General features: G+C 41.7%; 2 protein-coding genes and 2 long non-coding RNA genes across 7 annotated transcripts in view; 2 read left to right on the forward strand and 2 right to left on the reverse strand.

The window, feature by feature from the left end:
- Positions 1 to 7,889, forward strand: part of gnb1l (guanine nucleotide binding protein (G protein), beta polypeptide 1-like) — a 27,062-nt gene extending 19,173 nt beyond the window's left edge. For both annotated transcript variants that reach the window (XM_031744525.2, XM_031744524.2), the window contains exons 6-7: positions 1,154 to 1,369; positions 6,898 to 7,889. In XM_031744525.2, the coding sequence (XP_031600385.1) occupies positions 1,154 to 1,369; positions 6,898 to 7,176 (495 nt within the window). In that variant the 3' untranslated portion in view covers positions 7,177 to 7,889. The remainder of the gene's footprint in view (positions 1 to 1,153; positions 1,370 to 6,897) is intronic.
- LOC120443029 overlaps positions 1 to 11,394 on the reverse strand; it is a 12,364-nt gene extending 970 nt beyond the window's left edge. Inside the window, exons 1-2 of the long non-coding RNA XR_005615079.1 lie at positions 11,290 to 11,394; positions 9,728 to 9,919 (exon numbers count right to left, since the gene is read on the reverse strand). This is a non-coding gene — a long non-coding RNA (uncharacterized LOC120443029). The remainder of the gene's footprint in view (positions 1 to 9,727; positions 9,920 to 11,289) is intronic.
- A 350-nt stretch (positions 11,395 to 11,744) lies between these two features.
- Positions 11,745 to 24,178, forward strand: part of LOC120443028 — a 77,966-nt gene continuing 65,532 nt past the window's right edge. Inside the window, exons 1-2 of one of the 2 annotated variants that reach the window (XR_005615077.1) lie at positions 11,745 to 11,789; positions 12,996 to 13,118. This is a non-coding gene — a long non-coding RNA (uncharacterized LOC120443028). Of the gene's footprint in view, positions 11,790 to 12,995; positions 13,119 to 21,343; positions 22,000 to 24,178 lie in introns of those variants that run through there. The other variant, XR_005615078.1, reaches the window with a different exon arrangement.
- On the reverse strand, positions 13,149 to 23,068 carry tbx1 (T-box transcription factor 1). Of its 2 annotated transcripts, none has more exons than XM_031744515.2 (8): positions 22,556 to 23,068; positions 20,947 to 21,337; positions 18,782 to 18,883; positions 18,231 to 18,402; positions 16,899 to 17,054; positions 15,728 to 15,795; positions 15,001 to 15,101; positions 13,149 to 14,218 (listed from the first exon to the last, which is right to left on the reverse strand). In XM_031744515.2, the coding sequence occupies exons 1-8, from the start codon at positions 22,737 to 22,739 to the stop codon at positions 13,836 to 13,838; spliced, it is 1,557 nt and encodes a 518-aa protein (XP_031600375.2). In that variant the 5' UTR covers positions 22,740 to 23,068; the 3' UTR covers positions 13,149 to 13,835. The 2 variants fall into 2 exon arrangements, with proteins under 2 accessions (XP_031600375.2, XP_031600376.2); XM_031744516.2 differs by having other exon boundaries at positions 20,947 to 21,286; positions 22,556 to 23,067.

A 24,178-nucleotide genomic window follows, 5' to 3' on the forward strand; every position in this document is an offset into this window, starting at 1 on the left:
AGGAACGTGTTTACGGTCGAACGGACTACAGTGTTTTGTATATGTTTACGGAAAAAATTAGATTTTCAGGAAGCGGGATGATGGGAAAATCTCACCAGGTGTCCCTCCCTCGTCCTTCACGTCTCGCCTCCAGCAGTGCCTATACAAGGCAGCTACTTTTCACCAGCCCACCTTTATGTTCTTGTTCAATGACATGATTTACAAGCTCAGCTACACCTCCACACAGCCTCTGAGCCGGCTTGATTATACTGCTGTAGAGGAAGCGAGCACTCAGAGGTTATCTGTGGACTCACACCAGTGGGAAGGCACAGCTTTATTATTCTTTTCAAATGTTACACTGCTGACTTTGCCCTATTAATATGCATGCAACTCCATTTTATGCTCACCATAGATTGCTCTATATATTTAACAGAAGATTCTTTTTTATTTTGTCTGATGCCTGTTTGCACACTTGGTTTCATTTCATTTCATGTGATTTGAAAGATTTACTCTGATGGATTCGCCAGTTGTAAACATTCAAGCTGGATCTGGAACGTCCGGAGATGAAATGGATGTGAAGCCAGATTATATGTGTCGGGTTTGTACGAAAGTTAGATTTATTTATTCTTTTTAGATTGCGAGTTTGCAGTTTGAGAGTATTTTTTGCAGAGGAGTAGGAGTTATATTGGTAGCAAAAATCATCAAAATAAAACAAAATAATAAAACATGAACACATTAAAGTGGAGAAAAACCAGAACACTGTACAGTGAGGAGATAGTCAGGAAGACATGAAGACAAAATCTCAGCTACATGTCGAAAAAAAGCAGCATTTTTTCAGCGTTTTGCTTTATTTCACTACCTGATGCGGTATTCTATCTGTGCAGGCTGTGATGTCTGTGGCTTAGTAATATAGATGAGGAGCAAAGTGAGGAGTGGTGTAATGGAGTGCTGGAAAGAGAGAGCAGCAAGCTGACGAATGGAGCCCGCAGCGTTTCTCTGAGTGTCAGCGGGAGCTTCCAGGATGATAACCTCTGCTCCTCTCAGTTTCCAGCATTGCGCAGCGGTTTCTGTGGGTTTTTTTTTTATGACACAGCTCTCATCTCACATCTTAACTTATACTTCACTTTCTGTTCCCTCTTCCCCATCTTTCTGTTCTTCTCCTTCCTCTCTTCAGCCAGACTCGGGCTCCGGGCCTCTCCTGTTAGCTGGATACGAGAATGGCTCTCTGTTGCTGTGGGACGTAACACAGAGGTCCAAGTTGAGCCAAGTCGAAGCCCACCCTGAGCCTGTCATGTGCATGACCTTTGACACCACAAGTCTGAGGGGCGTATCGGGCTCCTCTGAGAAGACGCTCTCCTCCTGGAGGCTGGATGGACAGAGCAACCTGCAGGTCAGTAGAGGACAGAGCGTTTGATCTGACTGGTCAGTCACTCTCAAACTGTGAAAATGTGAATTTGTTTGTTATGATACACCTGCAGTAACCTCTAATCCGCAGTGATTACTCAGAAAAATATAGCTTTAATCATTGCTTATAGCTAGCTGTATTAAGTATTTGTGCTTGATTTTAGCTGTTTTTTTCTGTACAGATGTGTCAGTTGGGTCACTATGTACTTTCCTTTACATCAAATAATACTAACTATTCTGCCAAATTAGGGTTAAGTACTGTAGTTATTTTAGAAGTATTCCATAGGATACAACTACCTTTGTTGAGCTAGTTATGCTAATTCATATTGGTTACTGAAGCGTCCCTAGCTAAGATCCCAAACAAGCTGACCTGCTAACTAATTGTTGAACAAGAGAGTCCCTAGAAATAGTATAAAAAGGTAATGGAGGAGACAGGAGAAGAGGAGTGTTACCTTTCTCTGGGCTTGCTTGGAAAACATCAGGGGCCAAAGAGGAAGAGGCTCAGCAGGGCTCCAGGGGCCATAAATCAGCTGCTGGTTACACAGCATTGGCAGAGCTGGGGGCCAAGGGCCAAGCTGGGGCTGTCACTCCACAGTCTTACCACCCACATGTACATTGATACACAATCGCATACTAGACCTCAATATGCTCACGTCACCGTTGATTACAGCCGGGGAAAAACTGTGTGTCATTTTCTGGTTTTAAAAAGAGGAAAATCAAGAAATACTTAATTTATTTAGCATACAACATTCCTCTTACCATAATACTGTTAAAACACAGACAGACTCTCAAACATACGTCCTGTCTATACAATAAATCCCATGCCAGTGCATCTGCATTAACACCAAAAGAGATCATATCAGCTTTGTACCATAATTCATTTTACATAACAGCCAACGCCTCCGAGACTTAACGCCTCATTTGAAGCTGTATTTTCTCTTGATTTCATGAGCAAAAGGGAATGCTCCTATTTTTCAGCCAACCCCCGTGAATCCGAGCCAAGGGGAACCTGAGGCTGATATAGTACACTCCCTGCACAGTGAAAGCGGTATTATTCTTTCCGAGGCTTTTTACAAATGAATGCTTGAATTAGAAATATTTGCAAAGCTCCATTTTTTTTCACCCCTAAATATGTGTCTAGGAAAACACCACGAAGGATTTGATTCAATATACCGAAAACAGGAGGAGAGGGGTTTATTTGGTTTATTTTGCTCGAGCAACAAAATATTGATTCAGCGTGTAATCCAGGATGAGTATGACAGGCAGAAAGCACAAGGAGAGGGAAAGGATCCAACGGGGGCTTTTAAATTATTCTGAAGTGCAGCTCAGTGTGACGTCCAGACAGCTATCCTCAGTTCTTCCCACAAAAGTATTTTTGTGTGGCCATAGCAAGTGGGCGGGGGGGACCTGCCGGTTGGTGGACCCTGGCCCGGGGTCCTGACTGATGACCCTTGAGAGGTAATAAAAATATCAAAACCTGAGAGGCCCCTTAGCCAAACAAAAAACACATCTGCAGTAAAGGGAACAGTAGTTCACAGTGGGAGGCTGCAATAAAGGCTGAGGAGGCTGTAAGTGCCACAGCATCCCACTTCCCACAAATTGCCCCTGCGATACAGTCCAGTACAGCAGAGCTGGCTGGCAGGGCAGATGGATGCTTTTTTTTTTTCCTCCTGTTTTTTTTGGTGAAACGGTGGGGAAACTGAATGTGACACAACGCAGCGCAGTTATGATTTAGCGAGGCTGAAAGGCTGTGAAGTGAGCTTATCAAGGCCAGATAAAGACAGATAGCCTCAGGAATGGAGGTTAATGTATTTCGCATGGCTTCCAGAGGCCTTTATCTTCTGCTTGACCTGGAAAGCCTGATATCATTTCATAGCATTTTTTCCCCCTCTGCTCTGGTGCAGTGTGCATTTTTGGGAATTTGTCAGGGTCGAGACTATGTTGTATGAAGACGTGAGACTTAACTGTTTACAAGCTGTTAAACCAGATGGATGCTCATTTAGGTGGGCGCTCACCTGCATTGGCATGTGAACTGACGGGTTTCTCCTGGAGAGGGAAGAAGACAGCAGTCGCGGTCTGGAGAAGGGAAAACGGGGTATAGACAGGGGAAGCTTAGCAATGTAAATCAAGCGTGTCTGACAGTGAGCTATTGCTGGAGCTGATGACAGTTCTCTACAGGTGGACATCCTGCTCCTCACATACACTGCAATGTAAAAATATCCCCTGTTGTCACCTGCACGATTTCTTTGGGAAACCACAATTCCTGCAACTGCTAGTGTCGAGTCCTGGCTTTTGGATCTGATCAAATATGGCCCAACTTCAGCTGTGCTGCAATATAAAAAATCTTCACTCTTTTTATGGGGCATCACCCTTCCTCCTACTCCTCCTCCTATCTTTTCTGAATGGGATTGCTCACCTGACACATCCATCTCCTGTCAGCCAGAGCCAAGCTCTAACAGACAAGGTGACAAAAGGCTGTAATCTCACCACTGCCGAGTGTGATTCAGGGACAGGGTGTGTCAGAAATACCTGCGAAAACCCTTCCAGCCGCTAGACTCGAGTGAGTGAGCGATGATGGGACATTTCAGTAGATCAGTGTGAAAACCAAGATTGGTGCCAAGACCAAGGTTAAAGACAGGAGGGGAAAAGAAGGGAAAAAAAGTGGAGCAAAGCACGAGTGAAACCTGCCAAGTGGACGCTCCCTTTGAACGTCGGCTCGCTCTGGTGAGATGCTACGAAAGAAGATCCTGAAGTGTGAGTTTGTGTTGGATCTGTCATAGGCCCAGCTGCTGAGCAGAGCTGGTAGCGTCCTGACAGCTGAGAAATCTGGCGTTTAGACAGCAAACCCCGTTGTGTGTGTTTATCTGCATGCTGTAACACAGCCCAGGAAGGAGTGTTTCCAAAAAAAGAAGAAAAAAAAACGAGAAAAAAGAATGATGAAGACCAAAGATGGATTCTGTCTGTGATGAGATAGCGAGGAAGCAATCTGAGGAAAAATGGGGTGGAAATAATACGAGCCAAGACTCCCCGGTTAGAGCTAATGGATTTCATTAGAGACTGAGGACTGGTTAATGGCAGCACTTGAAGTCAGCTGCATTTTCATTTAGATGTGGTGTGGCCTGACAGCAAAAGCAACAATGCTGCTGCCGGAGAACATAGAGTTAGAAAAGATGATTTCTTACGTTCCAAGAGCAAAGAGTTTTTCTGACATTTAGAAATAATATATTCAAGGCCTGCAACTATTTTTTAGATTTTTTTTAATTCAAATTAATCTGCAGCCTCAGAGCCAGTTGAAGCACAGCTTTATTTATTTGGCCCACTTTTATGGTCCAAATAAATAGGTAATATTTTTAAAAAGCCAAATCCAATCAATTTAGTGTTCCTAGAAGACAGTTAAAAAAACTCTAATTTGAGCAGCTGGATGCAAGATTTTTTTATCTTTTTTTTTTTGGACATTTAGGAGATTGTTGTCTTTTCAAAAAAGCAGCTGCTTAGCTTAGTGTCTGGAATCAAAGTCTGGAATCAGGGTACGTGGCTTTGTTCTAAATACCGAAGTCAAAATGTTTATCAAAATGTTTTAATCATCCTGTTGTTCTTTCAAACATTAGCCAAAAACAAACAACGGTCCCCAAAGTGTCCTAAGTGTAAGCAGATCATCTATATGATCAAAATTATATTACTTTTAGGCTACAACTCCCATTTCCTGTCAGGAAGATGTGATTTACTGATAGATTAGTATGTTAAGTGCAATTAAGAGTTAACCCCAAAGTGAGGCCAGCACAAAATTAATTGCAATAAAATAAAGCCGCCCTGGATTTTTCTTTAAGTTTAGATCTGGTAAATTGGCAGCTAATTAAATCTCACCGTTTTATTTCTCTTTTACTTCTCAGTCAGTCAGCTGATTGTTTCAGTCCAAGCTCCAGCGCCTCGCGACTCGAAACTGATCGCCGGCAGCTCAGGAACCAGCAGAGCTTCACATGAGCATCACTCATTCTAAATTATAGCACAAGGCAGCCATTTTTTTCTTTTTACTACTTTTTCCTCTCCACTTTCTCAGACAGAAAGTAAAAACAATTAACCAAGCAGCCTTGCTGAATGACCATCACTACATCATTAGCCATTTACTGCCTGCAATTGACCCCTTAATGAAACAAATGCCTTTTCCTGACACAAACTATGGGAAGCAAAACAAACAAAAACAGACACTTAAACCCATCATTATCAGGACTCTAATGCAAACCAGATGGACAGAGGTAAGGGCATACCAAATACCTGAGGTAATAACAAAGCTCAGAACAATCTTTCACCCCCTAGTTTGCTTTGTATTTGTGTATTTGGCGAAGTGGGCACACAGTTTCATCCTCGCGATGATGGTTTGACTAACAAAAGAAAAAAAAAAGAAATGGTATCACTGTCTCTTCTGAACTTGGCTTTTCTTGCTGTTATGATCAATGACATTCCTCCCTGCTCCTTCTCTCCCTTGCATTCCACTTTATCCACTTGGGCTATGAGTACCTGGCTTATATCTTCCACATGCAGCTTGTGGATGGTTCCTGCCCGGAACAGGAGCACGCAGATAAATTCTCCCAACATCTCCTCCCCATCCAAACCATTAGTCTCCCTAGACACAACTTATGAAGTCAATTTTACGCTGTCCAGTTTGATTTCAGCTCCCACAGCCAGATGTTTAGGTCTCATATAGTGATCCGGTGGAGATCCCTACCCTTCAGCAAAAGCACGTTCGCTTCCCCAGGAATGCCCACAACACCGGGGCCCTTCAGAGCACCATCTTAGCCACCATTCATTTTCATTTGTCAGAATGTTGCGCATTTAGAGAGATGGATACAGTCTGTGGGACGCTGTTGATCACAGGGAGAGGGGGCTGTGGCTAATCTTTAGCAGGCAGACGTTACAGCAGTGTATTTATCAGGTCTCTCTCCGCTGATCAGACCTTTCAGTGTGAATGTAATTCATCAGAGGTGCTTAAAGCAACAAGGTCTCTGCAAACAAGCATTTCAGCGAGATGGTCTCTCGCTTTCTTCCAAACGGCGACACAGGTAACTCGCTTACAGAATACGCCTCCCTAACTCCAAACCAAATAATGGGTCGCCGAGAGATTTACTCGCGGCCCTCGTGCCCTAATGTTTTATGGCTGATGATTGAGTCCCAGGAGTATGCAGCCAGGTTCAACAGACCTCCAGCCTCACACTTGGACCTCAGTCATCAGATCAGCTGATAGCCCTTCCTTGTCAGTGTTTGCCTTGGCCACATTTTCCCAGACGGTAGTGATTAATTGACTTACTGATCTATGAAGTATGTCTGTTTTTTTTTTTCTTGCCTCTATTTGCATGAGAAATGGGTTATTTGGTGTTACATTTACAGTTAGGAAAAAAATGCTACATCCCATCCTTAAACAAGCACGAGGCTTGGAATACATATGAGAATGCCTTTGTAGTTGTGTTTTTGTAGCACGCAGTCACCTGTTCAGATATTTTTCCTCTTTCTTTCTTACAGCTGCAGGACTGCGTGACGCTGGTCAACCCCGGGGTTTCCCAGCTGTGTATCCGCATGGATCGTAAACTTTTGGCTTCAGCAGGTTGGGACCACCGGATAAGAGTATTTGGCTGGAAGAAGCTCCGGCCGCTAGCGGTACTACAGTACCACACAGACATGGTGCTCAGTGTAGCTTTCTCTGACCACCGGGACCCCAGACAAAGAGTCCTGGCTGCCGGATCAAAGGACCAGCGAATCAGCCTCTGGTCGGTTTACAACGAGGGAGCGGACACAGGCTGAGTCACCGAGCTCTGAGAGGATTTACAGATTTATGATCAATACTACATTTATACAATACAATCATCTGTGCTGACACAATATGGAAATGGATTCTGCTTCTCATGTACTGACATTACAGTTGAGCTATGAACTTCATAACATGGAGGGTTTATCACTAAGAACAACATGATCCCAAAGGGCTGTATTTTTAAAAGTAATGGACATAGAAGCTTGTGGTAAATTTTAAAATACATGGATAAATATAAAGTTTTACATGCAAAACCTACATTGTTCACAAATACCCCCCTCCAGATGCACGGCATATGTTTGTGTGATGGTCAAACTCATCCCGTACTTTTGCGAGCATGTCTGGAGTCATTGCAGCTACCTACCGACAACCACGTGAAACTCAGGAGTCCGCTCTTTCTAACAGTACGCGTTTCACTCCTTAGCGCTGTACAGCTGCAGAATTAAAGCACTTCAATTCTTTCTGATACAGATTAAATAAAGGATCCTCTTCATGGTCGGAAGATGCCAGTGAATACATGATCACAACTAATTTCCATGTTCAGTCTTTACAAGTTGGACCAACTGAAGCATCTTATCAAATTTGTATTGGTATGTTCTGATGTATATATACTGATTATGTTTTATTTATCTCTGAGAATAGTGAGGAAGGGGTCAATGTGAAAATACAAAGAAAGTATATTGGTCTCCAAAATAAAATAAAATCTTTATTTTCACTCATTATATTTCAGTGTGCTTTTTAAAAAAAATATTTAAATATATCATGTCAGAGCTGACCCAGCATTATTTCCATTTCTATTAAGCTAACCGGAATTTCTGATGACTTTTAACTGCTCCATGCAGCTATGTGATTGTGTTGACTTATCTGAAAGGAGATTTGCTTCAGTGGACTTGAATTTAAGGTATACGCCGCACCTGAGCAGCTATGTAATCCCTTGTTGTTATTCTAGCAGGCTTTAGTTTAGCGCACAGGCCCTGCAGTCTGACTTGAGCTGTGTTTGTCAAACAAAAGTAAATCATGGCGGGGGGGGGGCAGGCATGGAGAACAGGACGGTGGTTTAGTGTTGCTTTCCCTGATCTGCGTAATCAGTTTATGAGCTCATTTTTATAAGAAGTATACCTTCTTTGAGATAAACTATTAAATGTGAACTCCTTTAGCGCTCGTGTGGAAACGTGTCAAGTTGAAAATAAAGAAAAGGTTCTGTTTAATTTGCTGTGTGACAGTTGTTAGCATTTAGATTTGTAATGCCGAATGCAGACGTCCTTTAAAGAAGATGACATTTGTCAAGAAGGTTAAGGGTCTTAAAGGAAAATCAAGAGGTGTTGTTTTTCTTTTCATTCTTTCACAATATATCGGAGAGTCGATGAGCATCATGGGAGCTCATATGTTACTACACTGTGCCGAGAGGTCGGAAGGGGGGGGCGGGGGGACAGAGCTTCAAACACCAGACGTTCTGCTTCGTAACGACTTTGGCTCCGGGGATGATCCCAAGTCGAGAAGCTCGTCATGGTGTACAGGAAAGGCCTGAGAAATCAAAGAGCAGCACAATGGCCTTGAATCATTAGCCAGCATAGAAAAGACAAGGTCATTATTGAGACAAGCTGCTTTTCTGTGAAGCTGCCGCCAAAAGTGTACCTGAACTTTTTTCCTTGTCCAAGTTTTATTTGTACTTTAAATTCATTAAAAGCTTTTATTTCACTTAAAAGTCCATGTATAAGCCGTCTCTCACCTTTTTTTTTTTTTTTAAGTATTTTTTAGTATCCCCCACAGAGTATACGTTTTGTCCCTACCCTTCCTGTGACACCTTGCATTCATAATGTCTTCCTAACTCCTTTGTTGGCTTTGAACAAACAGTGGAGGTGATGTGGGCAAGCTTCCGTCCACTCTCTGATAAATCAAATGCTGGGTCCTATTGGTGTAGATGTCTGCTGAACGGAGCAGACAACAACCCAGTAGCTTCACAAGTGCCCGGCTGTATGGTGGTAAACCTCGTAAATCACTCCATAATGGATCATTTAGGAAGTCAATAAACGGGGAAGAGAGACTGTCTGCACAATAGGCCTTGTGCTTCACTTATCACCTAACATGTGTCTTCCCTGGCCCTTGAGGTCATAGGTCAGCCTGGTTTAGGGATGGGACATAATCCGTTAGGGTGCACGTGTGTGTGCGCAGTCAAAGCAGTCTCTCCCTAAGCCTTCATGGATTATATTACTAGCTCAGAAGTCACACTGAGACTGATTATTTAGACATTGTGAAAAAGAGCGTCCATAAGAAAATAACCCTTTGCCCACAAGCCAAGATCAATGTTTTACCTCACAGCTAAGTTGGTTTTATTTGTTTTTTCATATGTGAATTAATACAAATGTATCTAGGCTCTCGCTGTGTGGCAGAGATTTGTTTTGATGTTCCACATAAAATGTCCGTCAGCAACGTCACGCACAGGATAAACTGTAGCACGGCTCGCGCTGGTTGAAAGGCCGTCGTAGGGACGAATATGCAAAGCATGTGTTCTGTTGTTTAGGTGGCGGATTGCAGCTAGTTTACCTGGATCGCTTTCAGTAAGTGTCCCCAGATACCGCAGGAGGGTTCCGCACGCCGAGGTGAAGCGAACGCCGCCCCAACGGGCCTGTCACAGCAGATGTTCCAGATGCAGCTGAGTGTCAAATGATGTTTCAGGTGGCGGCATCGTCCATCTTAGCTGTCTTAATGTGGGAGCTCCTCTGCATCCTGTCTCTGCTGGCATGACGAATCGAGGCACATCGAATGTTACACAGTTTAAGTAGAGTTGTGCAAATGACACTGAAATATTGACTTTTAAAATGGCTCAGACCTGTTGAAAGCGTGGCAGTGCCATTTCATGTGCATGAGTGGAAATGTAACACACAATATGTATGTGAATACATCTTTGAATGTTGGGACCATACTGATTGTGTTTAGTTGATGCTGATGTGTAATTCATCACAGTTTCTCCAGTAGGCGCAATTTCCCCAATTTTCCACAGCCTGAGGCTTTCAATGTCAGGTCTAGACTGATGCATATATTATACCAGGGACACCCATTCACTAAGACTGTGTCTGAGCGTGCAGCATATAAAGAATCTTTTCATTGTTGTGCACAGTTTGGTATAATTTACACAGCTACGAATAGGGCAGGCCTGAAGAAAATAGCAGCACTGCCACCGAAATTTTGACATTTTATTACTTCAGCCTTTCATCTTAGATTACACTCTGTTGCACTTCATAAATAAATACTGACCTGAACTCTGCTACATTTATTTTACAACTTTATTTATATAGTTGGGTTTTCTGATGCATTTTTTATAGATTAAACTAGCCAAAAGTAGACAAAGTAGCAGTATCTTAACATTCTTATTCAGAACTACATAGGCCTTTATAATAGAACAAAAAGGAGTCAGCTGCATGCAGACTGTATAAAAGACTAATATGAATAAAGCCTGTGTATACTGTCAGTCGTTAGTGTTTAGATAGTTAAAATACTTTTTGCTGACTTTAAGTGATTTTCTTAGAAGTCAGTTTGAAAGTTTTTATGTACTTTTTTGTATTAGTACTGCCATTTTTGCAGAAATGTAAACATAAAACACTTTTGCGGTATTTTTATTTTATTTTTTTAAGCTCTTTATTACATATTTATTACCTTTTTAAAACTCTGAATTAACTGAAAATTCTTTTACAGTGTATTTTAAGATGTAGTTGAAAACGTAAAGACTTTGTTAAAACTCAGTTTTAAAGAAAATAGGAGGATGCATAAATAAATTAAATAGGATGCAGTTGAAATCTTTATGGACATCACAGTTTCCATTGATATTATTTATGAGGAGAAATTTAATAAATTCTAGAAATGTCTTGTGACTGTTAAAGTTTTTTTTGTGTGTGGTGACTGACCTTGGGGGGTCAGAGTTATTTAAACTAGTTTCACCGCTCTACCACGTCTATTAGCACAGTCACTGATGTGCCTTCTGTGCTGTGAAACCTATAATTAGTCCCAATATAACCTTTTGACCCTTTCTAACCGACTAGTTACCCTCACCTAACCCTATCACGTGTCCCGGGGGTACATATGTAGTCTATGGAATAAACTCCTGCTACCTGGCTTGTCTTCAACACCCGCTGGCCGCCCGGATTCAGCTCACACCAAATGGCTTTACACCTCCAGACCGCTGCGTATCCCTACTGGACACGCATGAAATAAAATAAAATAAATAATAATAATTAAAAGGTTTTGTGAATTATTTTTTTGATGCCGGGTAACATATTTGCTTTTCTTTTGTTGCTTTTTTTGTATTTATAAATAAATAATATGGTTTTTAATCTTTTTTGCCCAAAGTGTCGTTAAAAAAATAAATAAAATATGCTTTTTAAAACCGTCATGAGTGACCAAAAGGTTTTGTCCAATATATTTTTTATCCACAACGTAAACAAACTACCCAACATCAATCATTTGCAACATTTGTTACACAGTATGAACACTGCTAACAGGAGCTATCACAGAGTTTTCTTTACAATAATGAACTTTTTCTTAATTATTTAAATAATGCATGATTTTATTGTGACTTCATGTGGAGGAAATTTAACAGTTAAAGCGTTAGGTAGGTAATGCAACACCACACACACACACACACACACACGAGAGAAAAAGGCCTCTACCGTTTCTAAAATTAAAACTATACCTTGTGAATGTAAATAATACACATACATAGGTAGAGTAGCATGCTGCGTGAATGTGTATTTTTGTTTGTTAAAAAAACAAATCAGCTTTTTTTTTTTTGCTAGTGTTGGGCAGCTAGCATAAAGCTATTACACATCCGGGTCCTAATTGGCTTTCTTACGAAACCTTGCTGGCACGCCTCGTGTATAAACCTTTGTTGCAAACGAAATAACTTTAAAATTTAGTCCCCACCCAAACAAGCAAAAACAATTATACATCTAATTAGCGTTTAAATGAGTGGAAACATTATTTAACCTCTGACACCTTTACAAGCCATTAAACAGTCAGGTCAGGCGCCCTCGGGCATCCCCCCTCCTCCTCTGCTAAATGACGGCCGGCTTCGAGAGAGAAAAAAAAATACATTATTGAAATGAATCATTAGTTTACGTTTCCTTTTGTATCGTGACAGGCACAAATCCCAAAGCAGAATTTCCCCCATTTCAGTCAGATTAACCTTGACAACAAAGCATTCCTCAGAGGACTTCAAATAGGAGATGGAAATGACCGCACAGATAAGAGGAGGGTCACATTCTCAACATATTGCCCCACTGTCCCATTATATATGAGCAATGATATCCTTTTGACGGGAAAACGAGAAATGTGGGGCTTATGTTTTTTGTTTTGGCCTGTTTGTGCCGCATAAAATGTATTTTCTATGTTTTGATAAGTAAGTGCCTGAAAACATTAGAATTACTTCATAAGTTACTGTTTGAGAAAATAATTTGTAATAATAGCATGACATTCAAAATTCATTGTCTATGAGTCACACATATGCAATTTGTATCTTGTGGTATTAATGGTACAAAAAGGTTTTAATTTTTAAAGACTTTTACTGCCCCCTTGCAACAAATTTAATGCATTAAACTACTAAACTGCAGTAATGTGAACAGAGCCTATTTACTCTAGTAGAGGATATGTAAGATTCAATTCAATTCAATTTTATTTATATAGCGCCAAATCACAACAGAAGTCGCCTCAAGGCAAGATGTGTGGTTGATGAATGCATTTGTGTATGAGAGTGTGTTTTTATGAAACCAGGTGCACATTTTAACATTTTGAACTATAAAGGGCTCTTATGTTTACACAGCTTCCAAGTCATGCCTGCCAGTGACTGAAACAGCAGCAGGGGACACGGCGGCCTATTTCAACAGGGCAAATCCGGTTGGAGAAACTTGAACAATGCTGATAGAGTGGAAACCCTCTTCAGTATGTGAGTGGAAGACTGGCACAAATACCTCCGTTTTTATGAATTACAAGAATTTAATGTTTATTTTATAGATACAGAACAGTCATTCTGCTTCATTTATTTACTTTGAATTGCTGCAAGTCAGTGCCATGGTACAAGCTTCTCAGAGCGGCTCAAGAGTGTTTCAAAATCAAATCTTGACGTTTTTTTCTTCTTTTTTTTTTTCCTCAAACAAAAACATTTCAATGTGTTTCGACACACCCTCTCTCTCTGATGACATGCAAACGTCTCGTCTACCTAGAAAGGCTGATGGACTATATAACATATGGCTTTTTTGAAAGCAATAAAAACAAGGCAAATCAAAAAGTGCATCCAACACAAAAAAAATCAATTCCAGTCTGTGATGAAAGTCTGTGTTAAGTTGAGGTCTCTCCTCTGTCCTCACTTTGCTGGCTCAATGTCTGCACTGCTCAGGTAGGAGGTGGCCTGATGTAGACCTATTGCCATTTTCAGTTCAAAGGTCAAAGCAGACCTCTTCAGGGGCGTAGAACAGATGCCCATTGTTGACGCAAAGATGCATTTCCTTTAAATAAATACAGCAGGGTTTATCCAGCAGAAAGGAGTTTCAGCCCGTGATTGCACCCTGCAGGTTGCTTAAGCCATCAACAGGCAGGATTGTGTTTCCTGTCTGTTTCCATTCCCACAGTGCTGCGTGCTGTTAGCCCTGGTGGACAGCAGTCATTATCTGGGCCCGTAGTCATAGTTAGAGGGGCCGCTGGTGGCTGAGTACATGTTAGTTGTGGCGGGGTTCATGTGGTGATGGTATGTGTGTCCTCTGATACTAGGTAAAGGGTAGGGTGACGGCCTGGTCTTGGCTCCCAGGTAGTGTTCATAGGTGGTGGGGTACTTGTAGGGGTGGTGGTGCAGGGTGTCCGGGGGTAGAGGGTGGGGGTCTGGCCGAAGGTCGTGGGGAGGGCTGGGCCGGCCACTTGTGATCGGGACGGCGTGCAGGCCTCCTGGGACGGGCAGGGCGGGGCTGAGGACCCGGGACATCAGCTGGTGAGCCGGGTCTGCGTGTATAGGCGTGCCGCTGGGGTCTCGCTCATATTCCCGCCTACTGTCTTCTGTGAAGGTAGGGACATGAGAACAGTCAGCCAACATGCAAATACCCACCACTAACAGTATTTGCATAGTTTCTGCACTTTAAACCACAATAAGTTACTGCAGGTACAAGTTTTTGAATACTCAGTGTTTTGGACTTGTAGGTGTTAAGAGATTGCATATAATGCTCAATAAATGAGTGAATTATTTACAAGTGTAAGCAGTGTTTAGGTAACTATGAAGTGTACACAGAAGTCTGTCACGTTATTGTTTAAATAAAAAAATTCTGCATTTCAGTCGAAATGTTGCAGAATAAATTAAAGACAGCAGATTCCCAGCTTATATTTCTTTCAGATGAAATGTACTATTTAAAGCTAATAGGAAGCTCCCACTTTTATAAACATTTAATTGATTTCATTCTTATTATAGAACTAATAAATACGTCAGTCATCGTCATGTCAAAGAAATCTAATTTCCATTGCCTGCTTTACTGCGGTATGACGCTGTGGTCTGTTATAAAACCACATAAGAACCCCTATTATGTTTGCAGCAGATGACATTGACTGGCTGATATTTGATGTTTAATTAAAAGCCATCACTGGCCTGATACTGCAAATGCATCAGTGGGCTTCTGTTAAGGATAAGGTGGGGAAAGAAAAAAAAAGAAAATGAAAGAAGAAGTGAAGTATGCTGACAGCTGAAATAAAAGATGTTATTTAGAAATGCTGAATGAATTTTCAGGACTATATTTCATGTTTGATAGCAGGCGTGAGTTTTGAAATGAAACAAAGAGCGAGCTGCAGACCTTTCTCTGTGCCGTTCTGCTGAGGGGGAGATGACATTGGGTTTCTTGTTCTGGCAAAGGCACTCATTATTGGCAGAGAGCCTGGTCTGTGATTCCTGGGCCTGGAGCAGGGAGAGTGGATTCAGTTACTCATTTAATGAATGTCAAAGGCACAGTTTCTTTATTATATATTAAAATGATGCACATTTTAAGAAGCTACACTGCTGATTGACAGATCGTGGATGAAATGTACACAGAATATAAATGTGGTACAGCCGTACATTACTCAGATTATGTTTTTTTGTTAAATAATAAAAACAATCCTCTATAGTCCTGTGCAATTTCTCATTACTGGTTTTAAAAAATGAAGCGATCTGAGTCATTTCCAGACATGGAAGCACTATTTCCATTTGTTGAAGTTGTCTGAGTAAAGCATTTGGGTGGAGTTTTGCTACCTTGTCTCAAATGCCAGTGTCTGATGATCTGTTAGTGACAGAAAATCACACTTGGCTGAGCTTCAAACAATATCCAGTAATTTCTGAAATTTACAGCACCTTGTGTTCTTTCCTGTGGCAAGCTCCACCCCATCTGCCCCATGTGAGACTTTAAACAAGCAACTAAACTATTTTGCAAAAGCTTTCTGGCCCCGGCCTGCTCTGCAGTGCAATTTTTTTTTTTTTTTTTTTTACAATCATGTGGAAACATGCCAATAAAATTGTGGCCTAATATATTTCATTGGAAAGCTTACCAGTCCTCTGGGTCACAGTCCCTGAAGCCCTTTGCAAAGGGGTTACTGGCTATCTTCAGCTGTGTGATCTGAAAGTAAAGGACAGCGTAAAATCAGTCAGAACGCTAAACACAACGCCTTTCCCAATTACGTCACTGCATTTACTTATTAGAAAGGATAGCAGCGATAGTCAGGTGTAATACACAGAACACTGTCATAATAACACACACAGTTGTCTTAAATAAAACATGCAGGTTTGATGGCTACAATATCATGTAGATTTTATTTATTATTATCATTACTTTTATTATAATTATTGTATGTAATTGTGCTCTTCTGTAGCATTTACACCTATATAATGTTATATACGGGCAGGTTTCCATGTGGGGTAAGAAAATTGTCAGTCATTATTTTTTAATATCACTTTATAGCTTTCTTATCATAATGATGATCATCATGTAATTTAATTATATTTCATGTTAAATGTATGTGCATTTTTTTTTTAATTTGAGCTCAATTTACATTTTATATGGAAGTAAGAATCCTTATGAAAAGACGCAGAGCGCCTTCGTGCGTAAAAGTAATTTATTTACCATTTGCCATAAACATTCAGCATCAAAACAGAAGCGGCTTGTTTTTAGTCGGTGTCCTATCTCCGTGAGCTAACGGGAATATTAATCACCGTCACGCAGCGGCTCCCACACACTTGGATTCGGTGTAAATAGCTGAAAGGAAAACTGAAGCCAGGTTCCTTCTATCGTCTCACTCGTTACGAGTCGCTCCAAATAAGCGATGAGCGCACTGATGTTTGAATCTAAACAGACACTGGGACTGATGGAAAACAGAGCAGGGAGCACGCAGGGATGGGGTGCAAGCTGAGCTCACAGCGCAGAGGCAACATTTGGGCGAAAAAAGCGGAATCATTTTTATTTGATTGTTTTTACGCAAATGCATAAGACGGCCTCAATTAAACAGTAGTTAAAAATACATATTTTAAAGTCTTTAGTTACTGAGTTCGGTTTAACGTAACACGGTTACATTACCTCTCTGTGTTGATACGGTATTCATGGTATAGCTGTGCTGTACGCATCATGTTGGAACAACAAACGGTTTCTGTGTGCGTTTAGTTGCTGGCTTCTCTTGCACGGCAGACCGTATTTGAATTTGATGGAGGGTCATAAAAGCCGCTTACCCTGTGGTTCTGGTACGCTGTGACCGCTGTGAAGCGGGTTTCCTCAAAAACAAAGGTTTTGTAATTCTCCTCTGCGTATTTCTCGCTGTCCTTCCGGGGATCCACATAAACCACATGAAACCTGGGCTGGTAGCGGTGCATGGAGTTCAGAATGATCTGTAAAAAAAAAAATAAGCAAAGCAAGCCTGCTCAAGGATCGTCGACTTAAAGTGTACAAAGAGATCATCTTCGATCGCATGCTTTAAAACAAAAACAAAAAAAACACAAAACAAAACATGCGATCGAAAAGGATCACTGACGAGAGATTTAACGAATAATTCAATAAATAATCGACAAAGTTAATTTAAATTGGATTGAAATAAAGTAGAACGTGTAAAGACCAAACTAGACCCGGGCTCGATCTGTTAGACGTTTTTACCGCCTTGGTCATCTCCACGGTGAGCAAATTTGGTAATCTAAATAACACAAAACCCAGAGGGAGCCTGGGTCTCCACTTAAAATCCGTTGGTATGCAGATACAGTTCTAGGTAAACAGTAATATTGTAAATATTTAAAGGCCGACTGAGAATATATCATGTGCATGGTTCTCATTTATACACCGATTAGGCAATAACAGAAGAAAACTAACTTTCTGGTGAATCCTCGGGACACTCGATCAGTTACAGCTCATTGTTTTTCAGTATTTGCTTAAGTCCCCCAAACTCTCCTGATTTTACATCTAATGCAGAGAGAAGGAAGGGTGGTGGAAGATCAAGCAGGAGGGTCTGAAATCATTTCCAGTGGTGAAATATTCCACTTCCTTTCAGGAATTTTTGGAGGAAAGCCTCGTGTGCGGTGCCGTGTTTGAGGACAGAAATTAAGCTTTTGGCAAAATCAAAGTTTTAGAGAAAATATCGTTAAAAAAAAAAAACAAAAAAACTTATATCGATCAGTTTTAGGGGGAGAAAATGTATCACTCTGTAGTATTATTATTATTATTATTATTATTATTATTATTATTATTATTATTATTATTGGGATTTAAAAATAAATAAATAAATAAATACAATAATTCTGTTGAATTTTTTGTATTTTGACCGTTTCATGTGGTGATGATTATGATGTTAAATTATGCTCTCTAATTAATCAAACAGGCCATCATCTATGCTATCACTGTAATCAAATAAATGGTTGTATATTTTACGTAAATGATTTTCTTAGGAGGAATTCGCTGGTACAACTACTAACAGCTTTATGGAGAGCTCATGAGGACAAAGTACCCGTTCGCTGGGTGGTTTTTCTGGCCAAGCTTGGGCCTCTTGAGCACTCATTTAATTCCAGTTTTGTACTCACATGTCCGTTGTCATCCAGAAGGTTGTTAGTTAACTTTAGTTTATCAAATGAGACGATCTGCTTCATCCACTGTGCGCCTTTGGCCGGAGAGTCTGGGTGGTAATGGACTCTGCCCGGTGTGGCGGGATCAGCTTTGCCCGCCACCAGCCACGACGAGCTGTGGAAAGCATACCTAGGAGGGCCATAAAAGGAAATTAAGACGCAAGGTTAGAAGTTGCCCGCTTAGGCATGCAAAATGTCTATGCATGTGTTGGCGTGTATGAAGAAGTAACGACGCTACACACGCTTTAAGATAAAGGGAAAAATAAGACACTTAATTGATCGTTAATGTCAGTATTTAGTCACCAACATGTTTGCAGTATAACGTGGATAATTGTTGAAAAGGATGTGTCTCATTGTTAAGTTCTTAAGTTATGTTTTCCATTTTTTAATTCTCATTTTGCTCGATACCCCAGGGTGGGTCTTAAAAAACCAAGACAGGCACAATGTTTTCCAGTCCCGTCCTGACTGAAAGCGGTGTTTTACTTGTCTGAAGACACATGAAAAGTTACCTGTAACGTTTGTCATCTACAGGCAGGAAGTCCATCAGGAGCATGTAGTCTGCCATGGGATCCATCCCAAATATTTTCACTTGGAAAGTTGGAAACATTCTCCTGACAGAGGAAGAAAAACACGGGGCGACTGTTAAAAAGCAGCAGCTTTAAAGCGTCTTTTAATGCTTTTAATGCTTTACGCGCTATTTTTCTAAAACTAATCATCAATGTGTGTGTGTGTGTGTGTGTGTGTGTGTGTGTGTGTGTGTGTGTGTGTGGACGGTGAGTAAGTGTGAGAAAACAAATGATTATGAACAAGTGTGTGTGTGTTTTTTTTAAAGTGTGCAGTTTGCAGAAAGAAATGTTGCTCGAGCTTATTTTTGCCCGAGCTCGAGGCTACAACAAGGTTTTCAAGCTCTTGGAAATGACGTGATTTAGCCCGTGCGTAACCGGATAAAAAGTCTCCCTCATCTCAACGGAACTTTGCGTTTGTTGCCATTTAGCTGCGCTGTTGTAACTTCTGGCTTTAACTTCTCTCCTGGTCTTTTGATGAATTCCAGAAACATGAAGGTCTAATCACATGTGAATACACACGTGCTCATAAGCGTCGCGTGCTTTTTACAGAGTTCAATTTTGAGTTTTTGAACTTTCCATCATCTTGACTATAGGAAAAATAAATAAATAAATAAATATATATATATAAATTGAATCTGCAAGCAACAACAAGAACACTCCTGCATACTGATCCACTGATTATGTTATTTTCTTAACAATCATTTTCTCCGTTGACAGCAGAAAATTGGCCGAATCCCTTCTGGGTGTTTTGCTCTGCGTTTTAGTCTACACTCTGGCCCCTGCACTGTGGCGCTTGTTTTCTCCCCTTGCACTACACGGGTTACTATGTAAGAGAGATCCATATCCTCAAGAACATGAGCCGAAAGTTGAGTAATCCGCCGAGTCAGTGAAAGGGATCCTAAAATCAACGCTCAATTAACGTCAGTGTTGTGGCTAGGTGAGGCTGAAGGAGCTTTTAAAGTGCTGTGCTGCAGATCTCCTTTCTCCTGTCACGCAGTGCACGGCGTGGAAACTCAACCTGCACTTTTAGGATTTGAGCAATTATGTCATGCTACTTTACATATGTTTTTTTAATAATAGGAAGCATGGTTAGCACGATGAATGTTAATGTGGAACACTATCGGCTCTTCCTAGGGGTCAGAGGTCAGCAGAAATGTGTCTTGCCTAAAGACACAAGAAGAATGATGTGTTTTTTCAGCACATTTCAATAAATGATCATATTGTGTTTTATTAATAACCAAATCCAACAGATTTTACTCCATTAAATGCAACCAAAACTGAGCGCGTGGAGCGTAAAGGCGCTTCCATAATTGTGAAATCAGAGGAAAAAAAAAGAGAAGAAAAGAAACCACTGTAATCGGCTTGTAGGATCTGATCCTACATGTAAAGACTCATAAATTAAAGACCACAATGTTTTTTTATTACAGCAGTGCGTAAAATTGGAGCAGGATGAGGGCGAAGAAGTCCAGCCTAGAGTCACACTTATCCTTATTAGATCTATAAAACGCAACTGGATGAGATCAACACGGTGTTTACAGCCGACACACACACACAGACACACATCCAAATACAAGCCTCCTTGTATTTGACCTTGTTTTTAAAACATCTCCAGAAGCTGAAAGCGTGTTGTTTGTTTTAAAAAACCAAAGCGAGAAAAAAAATACATTTTCTAAAGCAGTATGATTTGATGGACAGAGACACGTGTTAATAGTCCGCTGGATATTATTTGAAAACATCACAGGCCTTCATGTGCATGGCACAAAGTGATGTTTCGTGTCAGCTGCCTGAGCCCATGACGTTATTAAAGTAGGAAATTATATTTGACTAAATAGCAAGAGTAAAGAAATATGGAGTATTTTTTTTTATGAAAATGTTTTTTTTTTAATTAAATGATATAACTTTATTTTCTAGTCTGGACTTATAGTTGCTATTCTGCACAGACATTCGCATGAAAAATTAAAGTAGTTGCTTATCCTTTCCCGGTTTGGTTCTTTGCTCAGATGTTACAGTATATATTAAAGTATATTAAAGTCCTGTATTATTTTTCTAGTCTACACGAGGAGAAAAATAACTCCAGCGCCTCTGGCCTGTGTGTAATGGGTACTCACCTGCCGGCCTTGGTGACGATCATCTCCGTGCCTAGCTGGTTAAATTCATCCCATAAAGCTTTCATCTCCAGCTGAACGTTAATGTTGGCAACTTTCGGGTTCTTCTTCACTATAGTTTTGCTGTTCGGCGTAGAGTTTGAGGACGACGAGGAGCAGTTGGCGGTCCCGTTGTCGTTCGACGGGGCCTGGCCCGGGTTGGATCCCGGATAGTTGTAGTTGTGTTGGGCGGCCGGGCAGGGCTCGAAATGGGACTCATGTTGGCTGTAGGGGTCCCCGGGGGACGGAGAGAGGTGGTAGCCCCCCGGCGTGTTGAGGCTGCTCAGGCTGCTCGTCGTGAAGGCTGCAACATCGCAAAAATGGGACAGCTGCGTCAGCCACGGACTGGATATGGCTGAAATCATCCCAGAAAACTAGATTTTACTAAATATGCCTTTCACTTCAAGTCGATTATAACACAGAGAGTGAAAAACAGAAGCAGGATTCAGTGATCTCCAGATGAAAGCGTCAAGCACAAATGCACTCGTTTCGGTTTAAAAAGTTTCCGTCTCGGCTGTTCGGCAGTCCCTGAGGTTTCATCCACTGCCAGCATACTACGGGCTGCCTGATCTAAAATAGGAAACCTCCGAAAAGCAAAGAAAAGAAAAGTTTTCCCCAATAAGCGGTGCGGATCCCGTAGAATCTCCGAACTATTCGAGGAAACTAACTCGGAGTGCGCGTGAATTGGTTTTCGCTCGTGATCGATCGCGCTGTGAGCGGCCTCTGTTGTGTGCTGCTGCAGTGTGTTAACACTGCAAACCAGTCTCCTCTCTTATCTGACGCAGAGGGCCTCCCCTTTGCGATAAAACCGGTTCTTATTTCTATTTAGATAAGGAACTGCAGGTAATGTGCCTTTTCTTCGCCTTGCAACCAGACTGATTGACAGAGAAGTGCGCCCCTTTTTAATGGCTTTTCCGGCACCCATTTAACTTTTGGATAAGGTTATCGCCCACATCACCCCCGTTAACAAACAATGGAGGATGTGCCAGGCAGAGGGGAGTGCAAAAGCTCTACAAGGTAAACACACATCGATTTGCATGAACAAACAAACAGGCAGCAGGTGACTGCAGCCCTCTCCTTATGGACAAATAGACGCATGGGATGGATATACAGCCCCCCACCCCCCTCCAAGCTGGGTATGATTATTATAGTCTGTTTTTACCATTACGCACGGGGCGCCCGTGTAAACCCTCCTCCTCTTGGCTTCATGTTGAATGTATGTGATTCTGTCCACGAATTAAAGTTGTTTCTTGGTACACCACTTTGGGGTTTTGGCACGTTTGAACACCCCCACCCCCCCACCCCACATTCTGACTGTTTTGTTTCCAGACTTTTTCTCCCTGATGGTGAACACGGCGATTAAAATCTGCAGTATTTTAACAGTGGCTCAACTCTGTGGCACTTAAAAAAAGAAAACAAAGCTGTAATTTCCTTCTATACCTTCCAAAACAACGCACTCATGCGCGGTTTTGCGCATTTCAAAAACGTTGAAGAATCAGGCAAACGCAAAGTTGCAAGGGGGGGGGGAATTTCGGGTGAGACGTACACATGCTACATCAGCAAACAAAATTACCTTCCATTTCCCGGGTGACAGTGCTGTAGTGCATTTTAAAGGAACTGTGGTTATGCAGGTCTGGCTTGTCCAGGCCGGTGCCGTGTTTTTCAAACGCTGAGTTTCCTGTTTGCTCTGCAGCCGAAATCAGAGAGGCAATACTGAAAGCATTTGCCTTTGGAGAGAGGGGACCGCCGTCGTCCATAGGCAAGAGATCGAGTCGTTAAAAGCCGTCCCTCCTCCTCCTTCTCCCCCGCTTTCCAACCGCGCAGAAAGCAGGAGAAGGCTGTGCACAATGGAGAGGAACATGCGCTAAAATTTGGGGGGTGGTTTTTCACATTCCGCCACCGGCTCTCCGTGGGTTCTTATGAAGGACTTCCCACGATTATAGTGAAGACGCCAAAAAGCCTGGCGATGCTCCGATTCGCGTGACGAACCCCTAAACGCGTCCTGGTGTCAAAGCATAGTTCATCCGCTGAGAAGCGAGAGAGCGAGAGCTTCCCCTGTTTCTCCTCCGATCGCTGGCGGGGTGGTGTCATCTGAGTCCTGCCTTGAGGAGAAGCTACTACTGCTGCGAGAATGTCAAAAGTGAGCGAGATCCACGCCTCCCCTGCATCACTGTAGGAAAAAAAAGTGTGCGCGCTCTGCACTCGATGTTTTATTTCAATAAGACCTTGTCAGTCATTTGGATTCGACTCCAACGTCACCGCAGTGTCCCGTCTTCAAAGAGCGCCACTTTTCCAGTAAATTACGCGTATGTGCAGGCGTGCGCATATTTAGACTTCTCGAGAGTTTGCGTGGAGCACGAGGGGCTCGAGTGCAATAACAGCTTCAAATCTGATGAGTGCTCTGTGCAAGGGTTCAGACCCAAAATGCAGTTTTCTTTAAAAAAAAAAAAAAAATAGGTAGACAAAAATAAATATAAAGTAACCCACACATCTGACTTCTTTCACAAATGCTTTGAACGTTTAGTGAGTCAAAAAAAAAGAACCCCCCGAAAAAAGCAGAATATAACGAGAATATGTTTTAATCCAAGCAAATATTTATCTGCGAGGCGCAGAGATGGAAACGAGTCAGAATGCAGATGTACTTTTGACTTTTGAGGAGTGTCCAGCCCCTGCGTGCACACATTTTTCCCCCCAAAGCCATCACATTCAATTAGTTTCGTGTCAGACACACCTGGATATACACTAGACAAACTCGCAGAAACAGCACCCTTGCAGTCAGTAAAAATGAGAAGCATACACACGTGGCATTTCAAGCTGGAGTTGGACTTGACCTCTCCACCTCCCGCCTTCAGTCTCGCTTTGTTGGTTCTCAGCTTATCGAGGTTCAACTTTAATGTGCAGCAACTCAAGATGTGTTGTGCTGGAAGCTGGTGCGATAGCGACCGGATAGAGTTTAATTTACACTGGAGTCAGTGAATTAAGCGTGAAAGCAGCAGCGGGGTTCTAATGGGATAAAGCAGTTAGAGGATTAGGCCTATTTGTTTTGGATGTTTCTCCATGGGAGGCAGGGAGCATAAATAAACCCCTCATAGATAGATAGATAGATAGGTAGATAGATAGATAGATAGATAGATAGATAGATAGATAGATAGATAGATAGATAGATAGATAGATAGATAGATAGATAGATAGATAG

Source organism: Oreochromis aureus, linkage group 12, assembly GCF_013358895.1.
Source record: "Oreochromis aureus strain Israel breed Guangdong linkage group 12, ZZ_aureus, whole genome shotgun sequence".
Lineage (NCBI taxonomy): Eukaryota > Metazoa > Chordata > Actinopteri > Cichliformes > Cichlidae > Oreochromis > Oreochromis aureus.